Source organism: Lytechinus variegatus, chromosome 1 (genome assembly GCF_018143015.1).
Source record: "Lytechinus variegatus isolate NC3 chromosome 1, Lvar_3.0, whole genome shotgun sequence".
Taxonomy (NCBI): domain Eukaryota; kingdom Metazoa; phylum Echinodermata; class Echinoidea; order Temnopleuroida; family Toxopneustidae; genus Lytechinus; species Lytechinus variegatus.
Window position 1 is genome coordinate 70087008 of NC_054740.1, and position 18899 is coordinate 70105906.

At 34.8% G+C, this 18899-nt stretch overlaps 1 protein-coding gene across 2 annotated transcripts in view; it reads right to left on the minus strand.

Annotated features, from left to right (window-relative positions):
- The window catches only part of LOC121421484, a 33347-nt gene extending 17983 nt beyond the window's left edge, over window positions 1–15364 (minus strand). Inside the window, exons 1-5 of one of the 2 annotated variants that reach the window (XM_041616213.1) lie at window positions 14876–15364; window positions 11494–11626; window positions 7291–7490; window positions 4678–4791; window positions 2025–2111 (exon numbers count right to left, since the gene is read on the minus strand). In XM_041616213.1, the coding sequence (XP_041472147.1) occupies window positions 2025–2111; window positions 4678–4791; window positions 7291–7464 (375 nt within the window). In that variant the 5' untranslated portion in view covers window positions 7465–7490; window positions 11494–11626; window positions 14876–15364. The remainder of the gene's footprint in view (window positions 1–2024; window positions 2112–4677; window positions 4792–7290; window positions 7491–11493; window positions 11627–14875) is intronic. The other variant, XM_041616222.1, reaches the window with a different exon arrangement.
- Window positions 15365–18899: the final 3535 nt, after the last annotated feature.

An 18899-nucleotide genomic window follows, 5' to 3' on the forward strand; every position in this document is an offset into this window, starting at 1 on the left:
GACAGAACAGTGCAAAATGTGCTTTGGAAACAATCACATTTCCATCCTAATTCTGTTCTGTATGTGTAATTGTTCCCCTTCTTTTCACTTTCTGGTACAATTTCATTTTAATCGCCAGTCGTAATCACTTTCTTTTTTAAAGAAAATGTTTGAATTGCTTGAGCCAACTGATTCACATCTATCCCTTTTCCCTACTTCATAAAGATTTTGAGCCGATTAGAACCAAATAAGTCAAAAAAGTCAACTTTGATACTGTGTTTTTATTATCTGATAATTGTCTTCTAGAAAGCATTTTAAGTGGGGACCAACTATAGAATAATTCTTATACTGTAATATCATGGTGTTTAAAGAGAGAAAGTCTCTTGAGTTTCCAATATGGTATTTTGCAATTACACCCACAACAAGATCATATCTGAACTCTAGAAAGAATGCATTTCCTAATAAATGTATCTTGCCCTAAAAAAACTATTTAAAGAAACATCATATTAGTGCACTTTATTGATCACTATTTTTATGACCCTAATACACAAACGTTAACACCTAAATAAGGTTAAATTTCATTTTACACATGAAGTGTTCACAGATAATGAGGCAGACATATCATTCATGTCTATGATGGTGTAGCAAAATATCCTGGCCATCATTTTTCAATCAACACAACACTGAACTGTGTAATGTTTGTATTCATTTCTATGGGAACACAGCCAATGAGGATGAAAGTTTTCATCAAGGTAAGGTTATTATCAGGCCTGATCACATGACAGATGTCTGCACTTTTGATTGGTGCACTGGCCAGAGTGATGCAACAAAGTTTTCTACCTCTATCAATAATGTTACTCCATTTATCATATTTTCATCAGAATGATATATATGGCATAGCTACAAATATACAAAGATGAAAGCAAACATTTTTGTTGTAGCAAAAAATTAAATTACAAGTAGAAGTGGTGGTGGTCGTGGCAGTATCAGTGGCAGAATGATGATTAAAGATTAACAAATAATAATTGCTCAACATCTTCATTAGATCTTTAATTAATTGATTATTCAATTCATACCTTCAAATGTAAATTGGCTGACTTCAACCAATATCATTCACCCCCTCCCCTCAGCTATACATTCATTACAAATCGCATCATAATATCAACTTTCTTCCCCGACTTTCCTCATACTTTACTTATTTGAAGATGACACACACACTTGATATGATGTAAGCCATCGGGTCAGTTTGAACATTAATTCAAAGCATATTGAAGCCAAGAGCTCCTAGAGGGTGAGAGACATTTGCGGTTCCATGATTAATAAGATCTCGTCTCCTGTCCGTTTCCTTTCTATTCATTGCCAACATGACTCGGCATGATAAACAGATGCATCTAGCCTTGTGCACAACCTTATTTTTCCCTCAAGTTCTGCCTTTCAAACACTTCATGTCTATCATCTTCCCATTCTCTCTCTCAACTTTATCTCTTCATGTACGGTAGAACTGGGCCCCGTCTTACAAAGAGTTGCGATCGATCCAATCAACCACAACTATGGAAAGCCAGCAACATCAACATCTAAAATGCAAGTTTGCTCAAAATATATTTTGATTATGATGATGTATATTCACGCACTTAATGTTTCGTTGAAAAATCAGAGTGCTTCTCTTTGTTTTCAAAGGACTTTTCAATGGAAAAAAATATGAAGCAATATAGATGAGGTTTATGGGATCAATAATAACTCTTTGTAAGACAGGGCCCTGGCCACCCCTCCCTCCCCCTTCTCTACCTCCTTTCACTTATTACTAGATTTCAATGAGAAATGCACACTCTTCTTTGTGAGGAGTCAAATTTTCAACTCCATTTCGAGTCAAAGTGATTCATTTCCAAGCTACTTTCACTTGGAATAGAGCGATCTCTCAGCTGATGTCACATCACTACACATCAAACCAATACAAATCTGAGTTACCACAAATGGATTTCTTCCTCAGATTGTCAATTAACCATGAAATAGCTTGTGAAACCAGATAAATATCGAACAGAACTTACCTCTACATAAGCATTCCTGAGATCGTCATGAAGGTGCTGGTATAGAAGCTTCAAGAAGTGCACATTACAACTTGCTATGGCCTTTTCCTAAAGGAGAGTTCACACAAAACAATTCACCAAATTTTGTCAACTGCTGCTCATATTCACTAAAATCCCACCATGCAGAAAGATATATCAAAAGCCAGCTCAAGATCCTGTACACTCTATATGTGTTACAAAATGCATTATACTGACCTATATTTTTTTTTGTTTTAGAGTCAGAAATGTAAACTTACAATTTCCTTCCTATGTGTTTGTATTGCCTGAAGCGTGGAAACAACAAGTTTCCTACTGAACTGCTAAAAGTACTAAGTTCAACTGTGAATACTACATAGAGAGATTCTACATTCTGAATAAATCTAAAACCTGTGATACTAACTAAACCACATGGAAACTCCTATGGATGATTCAGCGTGGGGTCCTCCAGTCTTTGTTATCATTAATTGAACAAATCTTTGCAAACGGAACTGCCATACCCCCTCGGGCCAACGCTACTCACAATTTTCACATGAAAGACTTCACATGTATAGAACCTTCATGGAATCATCGATCATATTAAGGATACGAGTCTATTTTGTTTTGGTATCTACTATGCACTCTTTTCATGCACTAGTACAGTTTCTAAATGAATGAAATAACCTACAACTGGTTATTTCATAACAAAACAATATTTCTGATTTTTTTTTATGAACTTCTTTCCTTAACAGTTTACACCAACCATTAACTTTCAGATATGCAACTTGCAAATGTATCATATCGGTGACGTTTTACATAGTTCCTTCTATTTTGAGTCTGTTTATTTTTTATATTACGTGATGAATTACAGCTGACATGATCAGTCAAAATATTGATACATTATAAATAGGTTTTATGATGAAAACACTGAAATAGATTTTCATACAAAAATATATTACAAACAGAAATTCCATATCCCACTACAAACATAAGAAACCATCTCAATTCACATACCAATATAATAAACCAAATTTTCTTTTCCAATATCAAAACGTTCAAAATGAAAATATAAATATAAATCCAACATGACAGGCAATAAGTAGATTTGAAAAATCAAAATGTCAAACTTACAACTTCAAATACAAGATACTGAACAGCTGTGCAAACTTTATGACCAAGTCCTACTTTGTAAACTGTTACAGTGAACCCGTCTATCGGGAATATAAAACCATGCCCCACCAATTAAAAAAGGAGGAAGTTGAGGGTCATAATGAGGATTAAGTAATTAATATTTCAGAGTGAAATATTTTCTGTATGTTTGTCTCTTCTAGTAATGGATACTGTACAAGGATTGGGTGTGTATTCAGGGGATCAGGGTTTGACAGAGCTCTGTTCACATGGGTTGTACTTTAAGAATGATTCTGCTTTATATTATAATACAATCATACACACTACAAAATATAGTGTGAACATCACTGAGAATTACCTGTATTTCTCTAAATACATTGATATTAACTAAAAAGTAAAGTGTGAACATAGATTTATATGTACATGTGCATCTTTTCGTACGTGTATACTGTACACACTACAAAGTAAACCTATAGTGTGAACACCACTTTGAGAATCGTTTGTACAGAACTCTCCATACATTGATATTGTACACACTACAAAGTATAGCATGAACACCTCTTTGAGAATTATCTGTATTGAACTCTTAATACATTAATACTATACAAGCTACAAATTACAATGTGAAAACTAGAGAATTATCTGTATCTCTCTGAATTCACTATTATGAACTATAAAAAAGAGTATAGTTAGTGAGAACATCGCTTTGAGAATTATCTGCCTTTCTATATATAAACACTCCAAAATGTACTGAGAACACACACTATTACTTTTAGTTGCTGGTAAAATTTCATTCACATAGCTATGATTTTATAAAGTTGTGAGCTTCATATTGGGACTTTAAATCAAATCTATATTTACAAACCTATCATTGATGAAATACTTTTACATGGGGCTTGGCACTATGTTATAAATGCATAAAAGTTCAATTTTCATACAGCACTCCTGGCAGTGATGATAATCATGATCCAACTGTACTTTTAAATCTGTGACTGTGGTTGAACTTTTTAACAGTCCCTAAAACCACGGTAGGAGACACAGCGGTAACAGAACACCAAACTATAGGGGATGTAGGATACATTATTCTGTGGCAACACCTATTTATAGTATTCACGTGAGGGTAGATTATAGTATACAGAAGTAACAGCTTATCTATTCTACCGAAGTGCTTATTTTCAGATTCATCCAAAATATAATATCATAAGCCTTGCTTCAATCGAGAATCGACAAGGGTACCTTTCCTTAACAATGCATGACCTTGATTATAATAAATACCAAATAATACTGATATCATTTTATAAATTTGTATCAAGCATCATTAATACGAATAGCAATTGAAAGCTTGCTTGACATAGCAACCAAAATAAATATAGTAATTTGTTCATTATTAACAGGTGAAAGGCATACCTTTCCCAGGTTGTGCAGTTATGCTTACCATTGTAATCATGGGTATAGTATTCATAAGTCTCCTTATGTTCACCCATATTCTTATCAATAAACCTTGATTGTTAGACGGAAAATATCATCTTACATCTTTAAGTTGACTGCAGATATCTTGTCTCCAGTCCTTCATAGTCTTTTTGATGTCATGTCTTTCACTGGTCATCTTATCTATTGCTGTATCCAAATCAGAGAGAACTTGAATCTGATAGAAAATATAACACAATTAAACTATGTTAAAGAAACAATTTGCTTGAATTCCACTAGCTTCACTTTATTTTGTCCTTCTTTTAAAAAATCATACTGGTCGATTTTTGCTATAAAGTAGAAACAAAATCAAATACACAATGCACTACATGCACATGTAGTTTTAAAGGGCAGAGGATATTTCACTGCATGAGTCATAATTAAACATTTAGAATTATTTAACCTAATAGAATTGTTATTTATTAGGGAACATGTTTGAGTTGGGAATTGTATTTTTATTTATAACATTCATCATTAAAAGGGGGATGCTGTCTGGGAAAGAGTACATGAATATCTAGAATCATATGTTTTATTGGCCATTTTGATAGTAATTCTTTATTCATGATGTGGTGAGAAAAAGTTTGTAAATTGTAATATTAGTTTTGATACATTTTGTTGTGCAAAGTATTTCTATTTCTATGACCTTTATAGTTCATATTTCATTTCTCTTAACTGCTTAGAGGCAATTTGCGAATATGTGGTATATAAAATTGTTATTATTATTATAATCACTCTCTTTCATTGTAATTGTTTTTTAGTATTCTTCAGAGGCCAGTTTGGAAACCCATCTCTCATCATAAGTCAGTGTTTTTTTGAGGGATTAAGTCCTGTAACAATGTTTACTAAATATAATGTTAGCATTAGATCATCGAGACCCCAGGGAATGGGTGATGCAATATGCCACAAATATCTGACTTGATCTACGTTACAGCCCAGTGGTTAATTAGGTTTATCAGGGCCATTATAATACAAAACAAAAGATTTGTCTAGTGAGCTTCAAATACATACATGTATATTTATATTTATAACCATGATTCATACAAATACAGAAAGCAGCCGGTGATAATGAGAAGCAATTAACAGCAACTAACAGTCTTGACCAGCATTAAGATTGTCATGATATGTATGAGAGGAGAATGACCAAAGGTTACTATTGACAAGGATAAGCAAAGGTTACTACATGGACAATATCATAATCCAGCTGTGAAATCTTCATCTTGAAACCAACGAGACTGACTAAACACAAACAGGGCAATTATTTCACTCTGAGTTACACACTATCTGTATGAATTCACGATCTTCCGTGTGGCTGGAGCAAAAGCTGATATGAAAGTTGGAATAATAATAGCGGTAATCATTGCTCTGGATCTATGTTTAATCATGTCAAATACCCTTTGGAATATCTGGTTCATGCATTTAATGTGCCATATATCTTTCCTGGTCCATTTTCAGGGGGGCGTTTCATCAATATTTTCGTCCGACAAGTTGTCAGATCTGACAACTTTCCTGGATTCTGATTGGTTGAGAAGCACTGTTACTATAGTAACTGTCGGATAAATCAGAACTTGTCGGATGAAACGTCCGACAAGTCCTTTCATGAAATGCTCCCCAGAATGTGTATGTAGTATATACCTTTGAAACATTAAACTATTCAAGCTCTATATGAATAATTGAGTTCTTTTAAACCCTTTTCTCAAGGATTTTTAAACGCGACTATAAATCCTATACTATTCTTTGACCCGTACTCTAATTTTTCCTGCTCGCACAGGAAAATTTTTTGCCTTTCTGAGGAAATACTTGCCATTTTCACACAAAATTATGTAACCAAAAACTGTAATTGAAAGCTATCAATGAATGCTTATCTCATCTCTGATTGGACAACAGTGCTGGTTCTGATGTGCCTTGGACATGCACAAAGCTCTTGGCTGGTCCGTGTTTCTGTTCTAATGAGAGTTCTTAGTCAACCCCATCCCCCTTTATGTCTTAGCACCATGATTGCTCAACTGGCCCTGCCTTTTGGCAGGACCACAGAATCCTTTACTATTGGTATCACAGGCCTAATTCATTCCCCATAGACTCGTGTGTTAAATTGGCACTTTAAAAAATTCATAAAAAATAAGGATGAAATTCGGGGGTCGAATGTTTACTACCAGTGGATAGGATATATATCTGGCAATCCATATCTGACCAGAAAAGGGTCCCTCGACCGGCTAATTCTAAAAATAAATTGGCGTATTTGAAGACATCGTCAGGGGGAGCAGATTCATCACCTCAAACAGCAAAATAGCCCTAATCCTTCCGCCAGTCAAAATATAGTCCAAAATTGGTGATATTTCTTCCCAATTTGGGAAAAGGAAGTTCAGTAATTACCAAAAATAGAATCAGTGTTAGATGGACAATCATATGCATACACTTTGTCAATCAGCCATATCAAAATAAAAAAAATAGCAATGGGTTGGCTTGAATGAATATCTATGGCCTGCCACTAGTGATTAGGCCCGTGCAACCTATTAGCTGGGTTAACCTTCTTTGCAAAATTGTTGTGAGAACAAAAAGTGGAGAAAGCTTAACTCCATACTACAGATGGAGCTAACTTGTTATTTAGCCCCACCAATTGCAAGAGGTGCAAGGACGTTTTTTTTAGAATGGCCTAGCAGTATCTGCATAAGTCTCTTACCTGGTCCACTAGTGCAGAACTGACATGTTTCCTGTCACTTGCATGCAGTCTGATGATGGGGAGTATGTAGACGTGAAGCAGGAGCAGCACGTCTTGATGCTCGTTGTCATTGCTGCCATTGAGGATACTCCTAGCAATCTCCAGACCTTTCTCAAGGTCTCTCCCTGCAGTCATGTTGTCTTTCTGTTGGTCCAAGTACCCTGCAATGTGAGAAATATAACAAGGGATCGTTTCATGAAGTATCTTGTCAGGACTTTCACTGATAAATTTGCTTTGAACCGATCAAATGCAAGGAATTCACTAGCTAATTACAGTCAAAATCACCTAATATCTTTTTCATGAAATGCTCCTTTGGAGTTTTATATATCAAGACAGCAAAGAGCATGTGACTTCTATGAACTTTCATGATAGATACAAGTCTTGTAAGTCTCCTTAAACTATCCTTCTGCCCAAGAATAGAATGACACTTTTACATGGACCTTCCTATATGATGTGATAGGTAAGAAAAGTCCCCTGTGGCAGAGATACAGAGAAAACACAAAAACCTCAAAAATTTGCAATCTAAATTAAAATAACATTCAGGCTTAATCTTTAATACTATTCTGTTGTTTAGCAAACAATGATCGTCTTCAACAGTGGGGGTTCTCCACAAAGCATCTTCTACAACTTTTTATCCATTATCATAAATAAATGAAGAAACATCATCTGGTGTAATCTGTATAGACTTGCATGCAGGTTATACCCCATGTTATCTCCAATCCTTCATCAAGAACCTTTTCCAATGTCAAGTTGTCCATTGAATCTCTCGCATGAAACAAGACTGTCCAACAATGTCAAGTTGTCCATTGAATCTCTCACATGAAGCAAGACAGTCCTACAATGTCAAGTTGTCCATTGAATCTCTCACATGAAACAAGACTGTCCTATGATGTCAAGTTATCCATTGAACCTCTCACATGAAGCAAGGCAGTCCTACAATGTCAAGTTGTCCATTGAATCTCTCACATGAAGCAAGACAGTCCTACAATGTCAAGTTGTCCATTGAATCTCTCACATGAAACAAGACTGTCCTATGATGTCAAGTTATCCATTGAACCTCTCACATGAAGCAAGATTGTCCTACAATGTTAAGTTGTCCATTGGATCTCTGGCATGAAGCAAGATTGTCCTACTATGTCAAGTTGTCCATTAAATCTCTGGCATGAAGCAAGACTGTCCTACTGTGCTAAGTTTTTAAAATAGGTTGGATTTTATTCAAGCAAGATGGTCCTAGCCTACCTGCACAAAATTAATTGTGCATTTTATATCTACCATCATAGCTCTACTAGCAAGCTCTTTATGTTTTATTTGGCAAGGTATACGAGAGACAGGGAGAGAGTTCTGTCTATACAGGTGCACTATCAGTCTCCAGATCTTCTGGAAAGTCAGCCAGACAGGAAGTGTGTGACACTGAGCAATATTGGGAGAAATGATACGCTGCATAGCGCATAAAATGGAACAAATCCATGTTCATTTCTACCTGTTTTACTTTGACAGGTCTCTTGGCTCTATACTCTCAAGCCTATTGTACCGTCATACTGCCACCTCCCCCCCTCCAATCTCAAGATAAGTGGAGCAAGAAAGGAGTACATAAGCAGTGGATTAAAATGGGGACTTTCAGACGGCAAAGAAAATGGCATATACATGGTAATACGGGTTTGACGAAGACATACTTGAGACATTTCACTAAAATGTAATAAAGTATAGCAATAAGTGACTACAGAATGGAAAGTCAAATGAAAGCCTTCATCAATTCTTATCACATACTCAGCTAAAGTTGAAATACATAAGGGTCAGAATGATAATCCTTCTGTTCGTGTCAGTTTCATTTGGACACTCATTTTCGATTTTAGGAAATATGTCTCACTTTAAGGAAATTACTGGGGAAAAAAATTCAAACGCCATCTGGTACTTTCACATTCTTTAAAGGTCATTTAAGAAATTTAAAAAATATAAAAAAAAGCTTTACAAAACACCCAAGTGTACTTATTTCTTTGTTCCCACAATCAACACATATAACATAAGTCAAATAGCAATATGTTTGTACTTCATTACATGAGGTGTTTGTGGTCACTTTAATCAATTACCCTACTAATTTCTGTCACATCACACATTTACTAATAGCAACCATTTCAAATGTAAGGTTGAGTCCAAACCACCAAAGCATCAAGCCAATGACTTTTTCTCAGAAACCGCTCCCATTATACATAATCAAATTCAGTATTACAACCTCAGTGATCAGTCAAAAATGCTTCCTGCATCACGTTCAAGCATGCATGAAAGCGGTGTACATGTATGCATTTTATTCTCAGTGTCCCCCCCCAAAAAAAAAAGAAGACTAATGCAGCAACTAAAAATTTTACATATTTTTTAACCTTTAACAACTGCTATTTGGATTATTGAAATCCAACAAGATCCCTACATTCACTGACACAAATAAGATTCATATTGACAATTACCGGTATATGAAATGGGGTGTTGATCAACTCAAGTATTCATAATATCCCTGAAAGTTTGTAATTTTTCAAAATTTTTGTAATTTTTCAAAATTACAAAAACTTTTGCAAGACTTTCTCCGAGGTAAGATGAATTTTTTTGTGGTGTGAAAGCAAATAACAATAAATTTGGAAGTAAGGCAAAGGGATGCTTATCCTTGCTAATGCAAGAGTCTCTTGCTGTATCTGGTTCAGATGATTTTGAGTGGAAAAAAATATTTGGTAATTTTGAGGCCTGGGGTGCATTTCATTAGAAGACATTTAGGCATTTTCTCGTAACCATGCTTCTCAACCAATCAACATCTAGTAAACTTGTCAGATCTGACAACCTGCTGCGACAAAAAGTTGATGAAACACTCCCCTGATCACAATTTACTTGTATTCTTTTGAAAAAAAAGGCATGAACACACCTAAAGATGTCTTTAAAAGGGAGGTTTATACACACAGTTAAAAAAGAATTAGCCCATTGTTTAAGCATGTCACTCTAACAAGTTGTTTAAACTTTTTGAATTCGTTAAAACTTTCATAAACAACTTGAAAACTTTAAACAACCTGTTAAAATTTTAAACATGATCAAATGAAGGCCATTTGCTATAAACCAGAATAGTGCTTTTTAAATAACTGAGATGAGCATTAATATTCAAAATGTAATCTTTGAAAAAATGTTTGTTATCCTATTTAAAGAGAAACAACAAAGTGTTCAGTCATGTTTGGAATTTGGCAATAGGTCAAACGATAGCCAATCATACCTTGAATTGAGCAATGACTGTATTAGAAACTTTTTCTATAGTAAATTAATGTAACAAGTCATGTCACCTGGTCTATGCAGCAGTTCATTTATTAGAGTTGAATATCACAGATTAGTATACAAGGCAATATTACATAACAGTTTTTTGTTTTAATTAACAATTAATTGAGTATGAATCCAACTTGCTCAAATCTAAAGTTACTAAACAGCTAATTAGGAGAATGAGTTATTCTGAAAGTTCATTTTCTTTGAGCCTAACTCTTGCAACAACAACAAAAAATCTAGCTTCACACTCTACAACACCTGCTATGGGTGGTAGGTAATTGGTTTTAATCACAGAAAGAACTTACCTCTGTCAATCACCATTACCAAATTAAATACTTAATTGGTGGATGAGAGATAAAGGAACTGGTGTAATGAACTAGGGTAGGGCTATGCTATATAGGTGACAAAAGATTTGCTCAAATATTTCTCTTCATTGACAAGACAAAGATTGTTCATCAATAAGTTTTGTTTAAACAGTTTCTCCAATGAAATTGGGTGGTCTATATAAAGCCTGAACATTTCAGAAAGTAATCTTTTTTTGCAGCATTTTGAAATGCAGTCATTCAATTTGCAGATATTTATCAAAAAGGCCTCAAAATGAATCATTACATTTATAAAATCATCCTGTGAAATTCATTTTTATACAAAGAATCAATAGAAAACAAATCAAACGGTTACTATATTTTCTTCAAGGATTTGAGCATTAAATGATACAATACACATTTATTGAACCTGTACTAAAGCTTTAGGCAGGTTTAAACTTAAACTATTCTTGTGTATACTTAAACTTACTTGTACATGCCTTGAATCACATTTGTTTATTTGTATCATATTTGTAATCTTCATACTTGCATAGCATGCTTGTATCATACTTACACTCATGAGAATGTTTGCATGAGTAGTATGGTTGATGACTCTGTCTCCTCTCCTTGCACTCTAGGATGCTACAGTTTGTCCAAGTAACACATTTTGTCTCAAGATCAAGACACACTGTATCAATCACCAAAGCCTACAAAGATGAAAACAAAAAAAAGAAATTTGACAAATTAATGAATAAGCTTTCAAAATCATGCACAAAATACTGGGATAGAGATATTTCATTGAATATTAAGCTTTTCTTAAATCTCACAATATGAACATTCAACAATTATTTATTTTAAATAATTTCTTTTACATCCAACAACTAATTTCAAAGTTCATAAGACAGATGTGCGAAAGAAAATATTGAGCATACGAAGACAATTACTATATAAGTAATTTAATTGAAATTAATTCATACCAATAAGTACAAACAGATGGAAATCATTGCTTATTAAAATCTCAAATACAGACACAATAATCATTCAACTTAAAATTGACAACATGTATCGAAAACAATCTAATCTCATGTAATAGCCCATTGGCACTCTTCAATGAAGCTTGTTTCTGGCGTAATTCAATTAGGAGTGTAAATAAGCCAGATTTGCATTTTCAACCCATGGCATTTGAGACAATGCCAATAATAATAATGTCAACAATGACACATAAGTCTGGAAAAAAAAGAATACTTATATTAAGTTTTGCACTCTAATGATGTGTGTAATGTATACGAAATGAACAAAGACCTAACTAGCTGAATGACCGATGCATCAAGAATAAGGACTGTGACAACAGCCTGCATTCACAGAGGAGGAGTAGAATGAGGGTGGAGTGGGGGTGGCTGCATCCTTTCAAGACAAATTAACGCACCGTTTTAAGACAAGGGAGGGGGCTTTTTAGGAAAGGCTGTGCTGAGTAGTTTCCTATACTAGTTATTTACTCGGAATAGAAAATTTTCTTATTTTCTTAATCCAATTGTTCTATAGAGCATTCAGGGTGTTTCTAGAATTATGAACCCTAACCTTATATTAATTATGCAAATTTATTCAAAATAAACAAAAAATTCTAGTGATATATCGTTATTATTACTAAATATAAACATCTTTCACACGAACGACTGGATACTTAACTTAAAAATACTTTTAAACTTTCATGAAAGCCCCCTTCTTCAACTCACCCTTTGAAGAACCCCCCACCCCCGGTTGTCTAAAATGGGCGCGGCCATCCCCATTCCACTCCCACTCCATGAACGCAGATTGTCGTCACATGCCGAGAAATTTTTTTGGTGATAAAGTCTATGTGAAGCCACCTAATCAATAGGGCTAACTGAAGAAAAAAATGTGATACTTATTATAAAGTACGTGCTGATGAATCCAATCACGACACGTTCGGCAAGTTACACACTAACTGACATCCTGAGGTGAAATAATTAGCTCTAATTCACAGTCATTATCAAACTGTAAGGTCAAATTTCCTGAGAAGACTGTAATTTAGCATAAATCACATGAATGCACTTAGCACATCCCTCTTTAAAAGAATCCACATGCTCCAACACAGCATGTGTATGATGTGTCATTTGTACATCTCAGTATGTTCTCATATATTTTCTTACTCATAAGTTGGTTAAAATAGGTTATAATATAAACCAACCATCTGTTGGTTAAAAAAATCCTAAATAATTTTTGCATGCAATTCTCATGTAACCAACAGCTGCTAAAGACTGGTTAATGTATGTTTATCTGTAAAAGTTGTGAAGTTTTATAGTGGTGGAGGAAGAGGGGAACATTTTACGTTGTCTAACTTGTCTTTCAACTATTTTTTTAATCCATTTGAATTTAACAAAATATATTTTCCATAGTTCAATAGAATTTATAAGATGGGCATTTGAAGGTACAAATATCAAAAGATAAACAATGATAACTTAATATCTAATGAAGACAGCATCTTGGAATTAAAAAAAATTATCAGATTTTTTTTATCAAGTTTAACTATGTCATCATCCATGATGTACGGCAACTATCATTTTTGTTCCACTTCAACTATAACCAATAAAACAATTTCTTTTAACATTTTAAATGATGCTTAATGATATATCATATATATCTATGGTCGACTTTTAAACTATAATCACCAAAATACAGGTAAAACAAATTATTCACAATGTACAAGCAGAGATATCTTTCTTGAATGAATGGTAATTAATAATTCAATTCCAATCATCAAATTTCTTCTCATTTTGAAGGGAGAAGAAAGGGAGGGGTAATCTACATGTAGAAGGCTACATGTAATCAATGATCACCAGGTAATGAGGTGCCAGGGGAGCATTTCATGAAATTTTTGTCAGTCATCTTAGCTACTACAGATGTCAAAAACTACTGGAAATCCTTGCTTCTGATTGGCTGAGAGCACATTAGCCAGCAACAATCACTGAAAATGATGCTCCATGAAAAACTCCCCAGGTCACCACTGAATGACTGAATGCTAATTGGGTTCATTACAACTCCATGGCACTATTCCTGGGATTAGATTTCCTGTGTGAACTAGCCTGGCTAATCCACTGACTACAATATGCTTCACATATCATACTCATAAATATCAATTCTAATATTGTTTTAAAGACCATGAAGTGTGTCTTGTATTCTCCACACTAGTCTTGATTTGATCATTGTCAATAAATTTGAATCAGAACTAACAAAGAACAACAGTAGCTACATGAATCAGTCTAGGTTTGGGGTACACTGCACCTGCAAAATCAAAATATTTGTAGAGCGACATAAATATTTTGTAGAACGACATTAATGAGTCATGCCCACACAAAGAGGGAGAGAGGGTAAAATGAAAGGGTCTCAAACAGTTGGCAATAATCAATCCTTGAATGACAGTTGCTTTTGTCACAAGTCCATTTCAAACAGTTACTTCCCATGCTGGCTTAGATTTTATTCTGTATATTTATGGCAAGCAGATTAATTGTCTCACCTCTCCTTCATTTCCGGTAACAGTGAGTAACCTAGAATGTTTCTATGAATGACAGAAACAGGACAAACTACTGATTACTAGAGTAATATACTATACATGAAAGGATTACTTTTGGAAATTCAAATAATTCCAATACATAACTTTTTAGCTCTATTTGTGACTAACCTATTAACTATACATGACAGTTTTCTTTGTGAATCAATTTTGAGGATGAAAAATTGAAGCAATTAAATTTAATATCTGAATACAAGACAGAGTGACACTATACTTTCATGTAATTGTAGTCAAAAGCTTATCAGTTGATTGACATTCAATTGATGACCAGGAAAATACCAGAAAATAATAATGTTGGAACTTGGAAACCTTCCATTGATTGTTTCTAAAGAATGAAGCCAAAAAAAACTCTCTTAATCAGTTAACTTACTTAGTTCCAATGATGGAGATGAAGGTCTTCTGAAACACTATAGATCTACACCACTACTGCACATGGCAAAGTTATCCCTTGTATCCAAAGCAAATGGATGTAAACAACAACACGCTGAGAGTACCACGAGGAAGACCTCAAGACTATCGCAAATAACCTCCGAGAGATACTCATATGTTCGACGATACTCCTGAAAAAGATGTCTACAGTGAACTTCTTGAATTTCCAAAGTGCTGCAATTGCGACACAGAGGAGGGAATACCAGTTTGTTATTATTCCAAATCTTGTAGTGCTGTTGAACTGTTGTCCGATGAAATTTGAAGGAGTGGATGTTCAGGAGGCGTGCACAAGTCTATTGTTGGACTGATCCCTGCCAGTGTGCACAGTACGTACCACTTCCCGTTTGAGAGTGTGATCATGGCTAGGTATACAGTAGTAGTGAGGGAACCTCTTTACCTTTAGTCATACCCAGCACTACTGTTCAGCTACTGGCACAGATAATGACAAAGGATCAGTGATTAACAGGACTTGCCACCGCCAAGCCATTGCCGCGGAGCGACCCGGTCTGACAGGCTATTCTTGGAGCCATGTCCATGACAACGCAACGTAATTGATGTTTCCAACTTGCGTTAGGACCCCCCTAGTCTTTGTGAGTCACCAAGGGTCTTGGAGCTGGGGCCTGTTGCCAAGGGGAAATCGTCATTACTTGTATCTTCCTAGTTACCAAAAAGGCTGACAGGTTGCAGGATATAGTCTTGATCAAGGCAATCAGAGTTTACAATCTAATCCCGACCACCAAGGACCTATCCCACTAAAAATTGTATACATATTCAATTTCCTGAGTATATTCAACTAAAACAAGGAAATCTATTAAGGTGACAGGATTCAAATGATTGTAATCAAATTCTGAAAACTTGAGTCAACTGCCACAGGGTCCTTCTATGATAAAGGGATTATCAAAGTGAAAAAAAAACCTCCATCTTCTTTAATACAATCTACAAACTATTAACTGCACTTCTATGAACAAAAGTTTTGACCACTGACAAACTTTAAACAATATAATTTATATTGAGGCTAAAATTTAGTATTGTAATGTAACAGATCTTCAGTAGTATAAATTACTACATGTAAAGTGGTGAGATAGGGATGTTTATTAGGGGGATTTCTTTGACCAAACTTGAGCAATCAGTAAGGCTAATCATATCATGTATTTGAGCACAATTCTTCCATTGCATAACTATTAATAGACCGACTGCTACCATAGTCATCTCACATCTCGGAGTAATTACAGTGAATAGCCTTAGGGACAATAACTCACCTGGATGATGAGGATTCAATAAACCATACTCAGATCTATCTATCTGATCAGGACAAAGAGTTTCTGAACCAAGCCTACATTACCTGGCCTAAACCAAGATGGCTGCCAATGACGTAGGAAGAGCAAGATTGCAATCAGCACAGTAATGAAAGCGATTTAAGCAGGTTAATTGACAATGACTCCCATTTTGTTCAAATTACTGATTCAGCCAGGCATTCAGATGACTTGGTCTTCTCCAGCGCTACGTCTTACGTAGTTCAGTAATGCCTTTGACGACAGAGAGAATCCCAGGCCAAGAGGGAAGATGCTCCACTGACAATTACTTTCAGTTACCATACAAATTTGTGATTTTTAAAGGCTGGAACAGACCCAAATCAGGTACATGTATCTGCGTCAATCAGGCTAAAAATAGGCCTTTCTGAACTCAAGCTGCACAATCAATGTCATTCAATTATCTTGTGAATTCAAAGTTATTAAACCATTTCTTGCATCTCCCTGTGCAGAAGATCGACCGAGGGGTTTACAACATACCCTACATTAGGGCATACAAAGTGGTCTGCAAGAGAGGGCATTTCAAGTGGCATTGGCTTTGCATATGACACAACTATAAACTTCAACATAGATCTGAATAAAAGAAGGATATCTCTATTCTAATGATGATAGGTAACCGTTCAGGTATTGACATCTTTTCTGACCGATACTGTTCTTCGGCTAGACCTTGCCACCTTGAAAGCATCCCTTTGTCTCAATATCCAGGGACTTGATGACTGAGTCTGACCACAAACTGATGCCTCATCAACAAAAAGAACAATAAAAAACACATTTCCATCATTTCATGAAGAAAACTGACAGCTAATTTTAGTCCAGCCACCTTGCCTTCTTTTTCCCCACCCAGCTCTTTGTCCCAGGAGATGATTAAGATGGGTTGCTTACGCAGGTTGATAATCATCTTAATGGCAATGAAGGCCTTGTAGCAGACGTTCTATGGGTGTATTCTCATTATCACAATCATTGAGGCAAGTCCTATATCTTTCATATGAGAAATTAAAAGATAAAAGCAGAACAATAACAATCCTTAACAAACATCATGAAACATGACAAAAGTGGAAGAAGTGGAATGCAGCATCCACACAGAATAAATAAAAACTGTATTTTTCTGTTTTAAAAAATCTAAAAATAACAATATCAATTATTTCACTTGAATAACTTTCTTTCCATCAAGTCTCACTGCCTGATTTAAAATTCAAATCAACAAATTGAATTAAAAAAAAATTGTTCACAATCAAACAAAATAAAAGCTCCTACATGTAAAATCTAAAAATAATATCAAGTTTTCAAAATAGTAGCTTTGTGATAACTAAACAATCAAATCTGTGCAGGTTTTGTAAATTGGCAGATCCTGAGGAAAAAAACTCAGGCAGTTGGTCCTGTGGTTTGATGAAACAAAATATTCAAACTCTCTCAATTAACCCTCAACTAAGCCACACAAAGTAAGACCAAGATGAGCTGTATAAGGGATAGTAGAAACAGACCTTGCATGGCATTTCATGCATGTCTTTGGTTGTCGACCCCATGACAAGTTTGACACTTCATTGTCTGGTCTGATCAGTAAAGACACCACAGGCCTGTATGGAAGATGAATCCTTTACTTTAGGTCTCATATTATCCCCATGGCTTCTGTTCTTTGACCACATCATAAGCCAGACTTCAAGGGACTTTGATTAACTATAACGATAAGTGAGGGCAAAATCACTAGCAAGATATGACAGAGCGTAGAAGAATATTGATATTACTTATTTTTTTAAACATACTGTATGACTTCAAATAAAATTTTAGAAAATATTTTTTTTCATATTTTTGTCATTTGTTTTTAATTTATGACAGCATCGAGGTCATACACTGTTAAAAATCAAAGATTTAAAATAAATCCAGATCGGCTGTGAATAGTTACCAGCCTAATGTTGGATTATTTTAAATCTTTAGGATTAACTTTTAAACCTCAAAAGATTTAAATTCAATTTTTTTTTAGATTTATACTTAAATATACAAGATTTAAAACTAAATCTAATATTCGGCTAGTCACCATTCACAGCCGAACTGAATTTATTATACATCCTTGATTTTTAGAGTGTAAATAAGCTTTGTCCGGTTTCTGCTTTCATGTCTTTTTGTTTCTGTTCCTATGTAAATCTAGTCCGTATATTCTCTTACTACCCCCACCCCTATAATAAAATATTACAGGGGTATGCCATAATAATAAAATACATTTTAATATTAATAAGAAACAATTTTATCAAAAAAAAACCTTTATAAACTAGTCATTCACAGGAAAAATTTACACAGACAATAAAAACACTTTCATTTTAAGACCTCCAAAAATGAATCAGAGACAAAAATCATTACACTCTTACAACTTAAAAATTGCAATATCATCTTTTTGGAGGGGGAGTGGATAAATTTCCCCCATAAATCTATGATCTAGTTTTAAGGAGAGATGATGGTATCATCCATTGAGTGATAACAGTGCGGTTTCTGCGGATCAAATAGGATCATGGATATCAGAAGGTGTTAACAGATTCCCCTCTCTTAAATTTCTTGGTAAGATCAAGGGACAATTATGACCACTTCCCAACCCCTGAAGTTCATGAAATGTTCTTTAACAAAAATCTAAAGCCTCAGTTCTTGTCTGATGGCATTATGATCTAG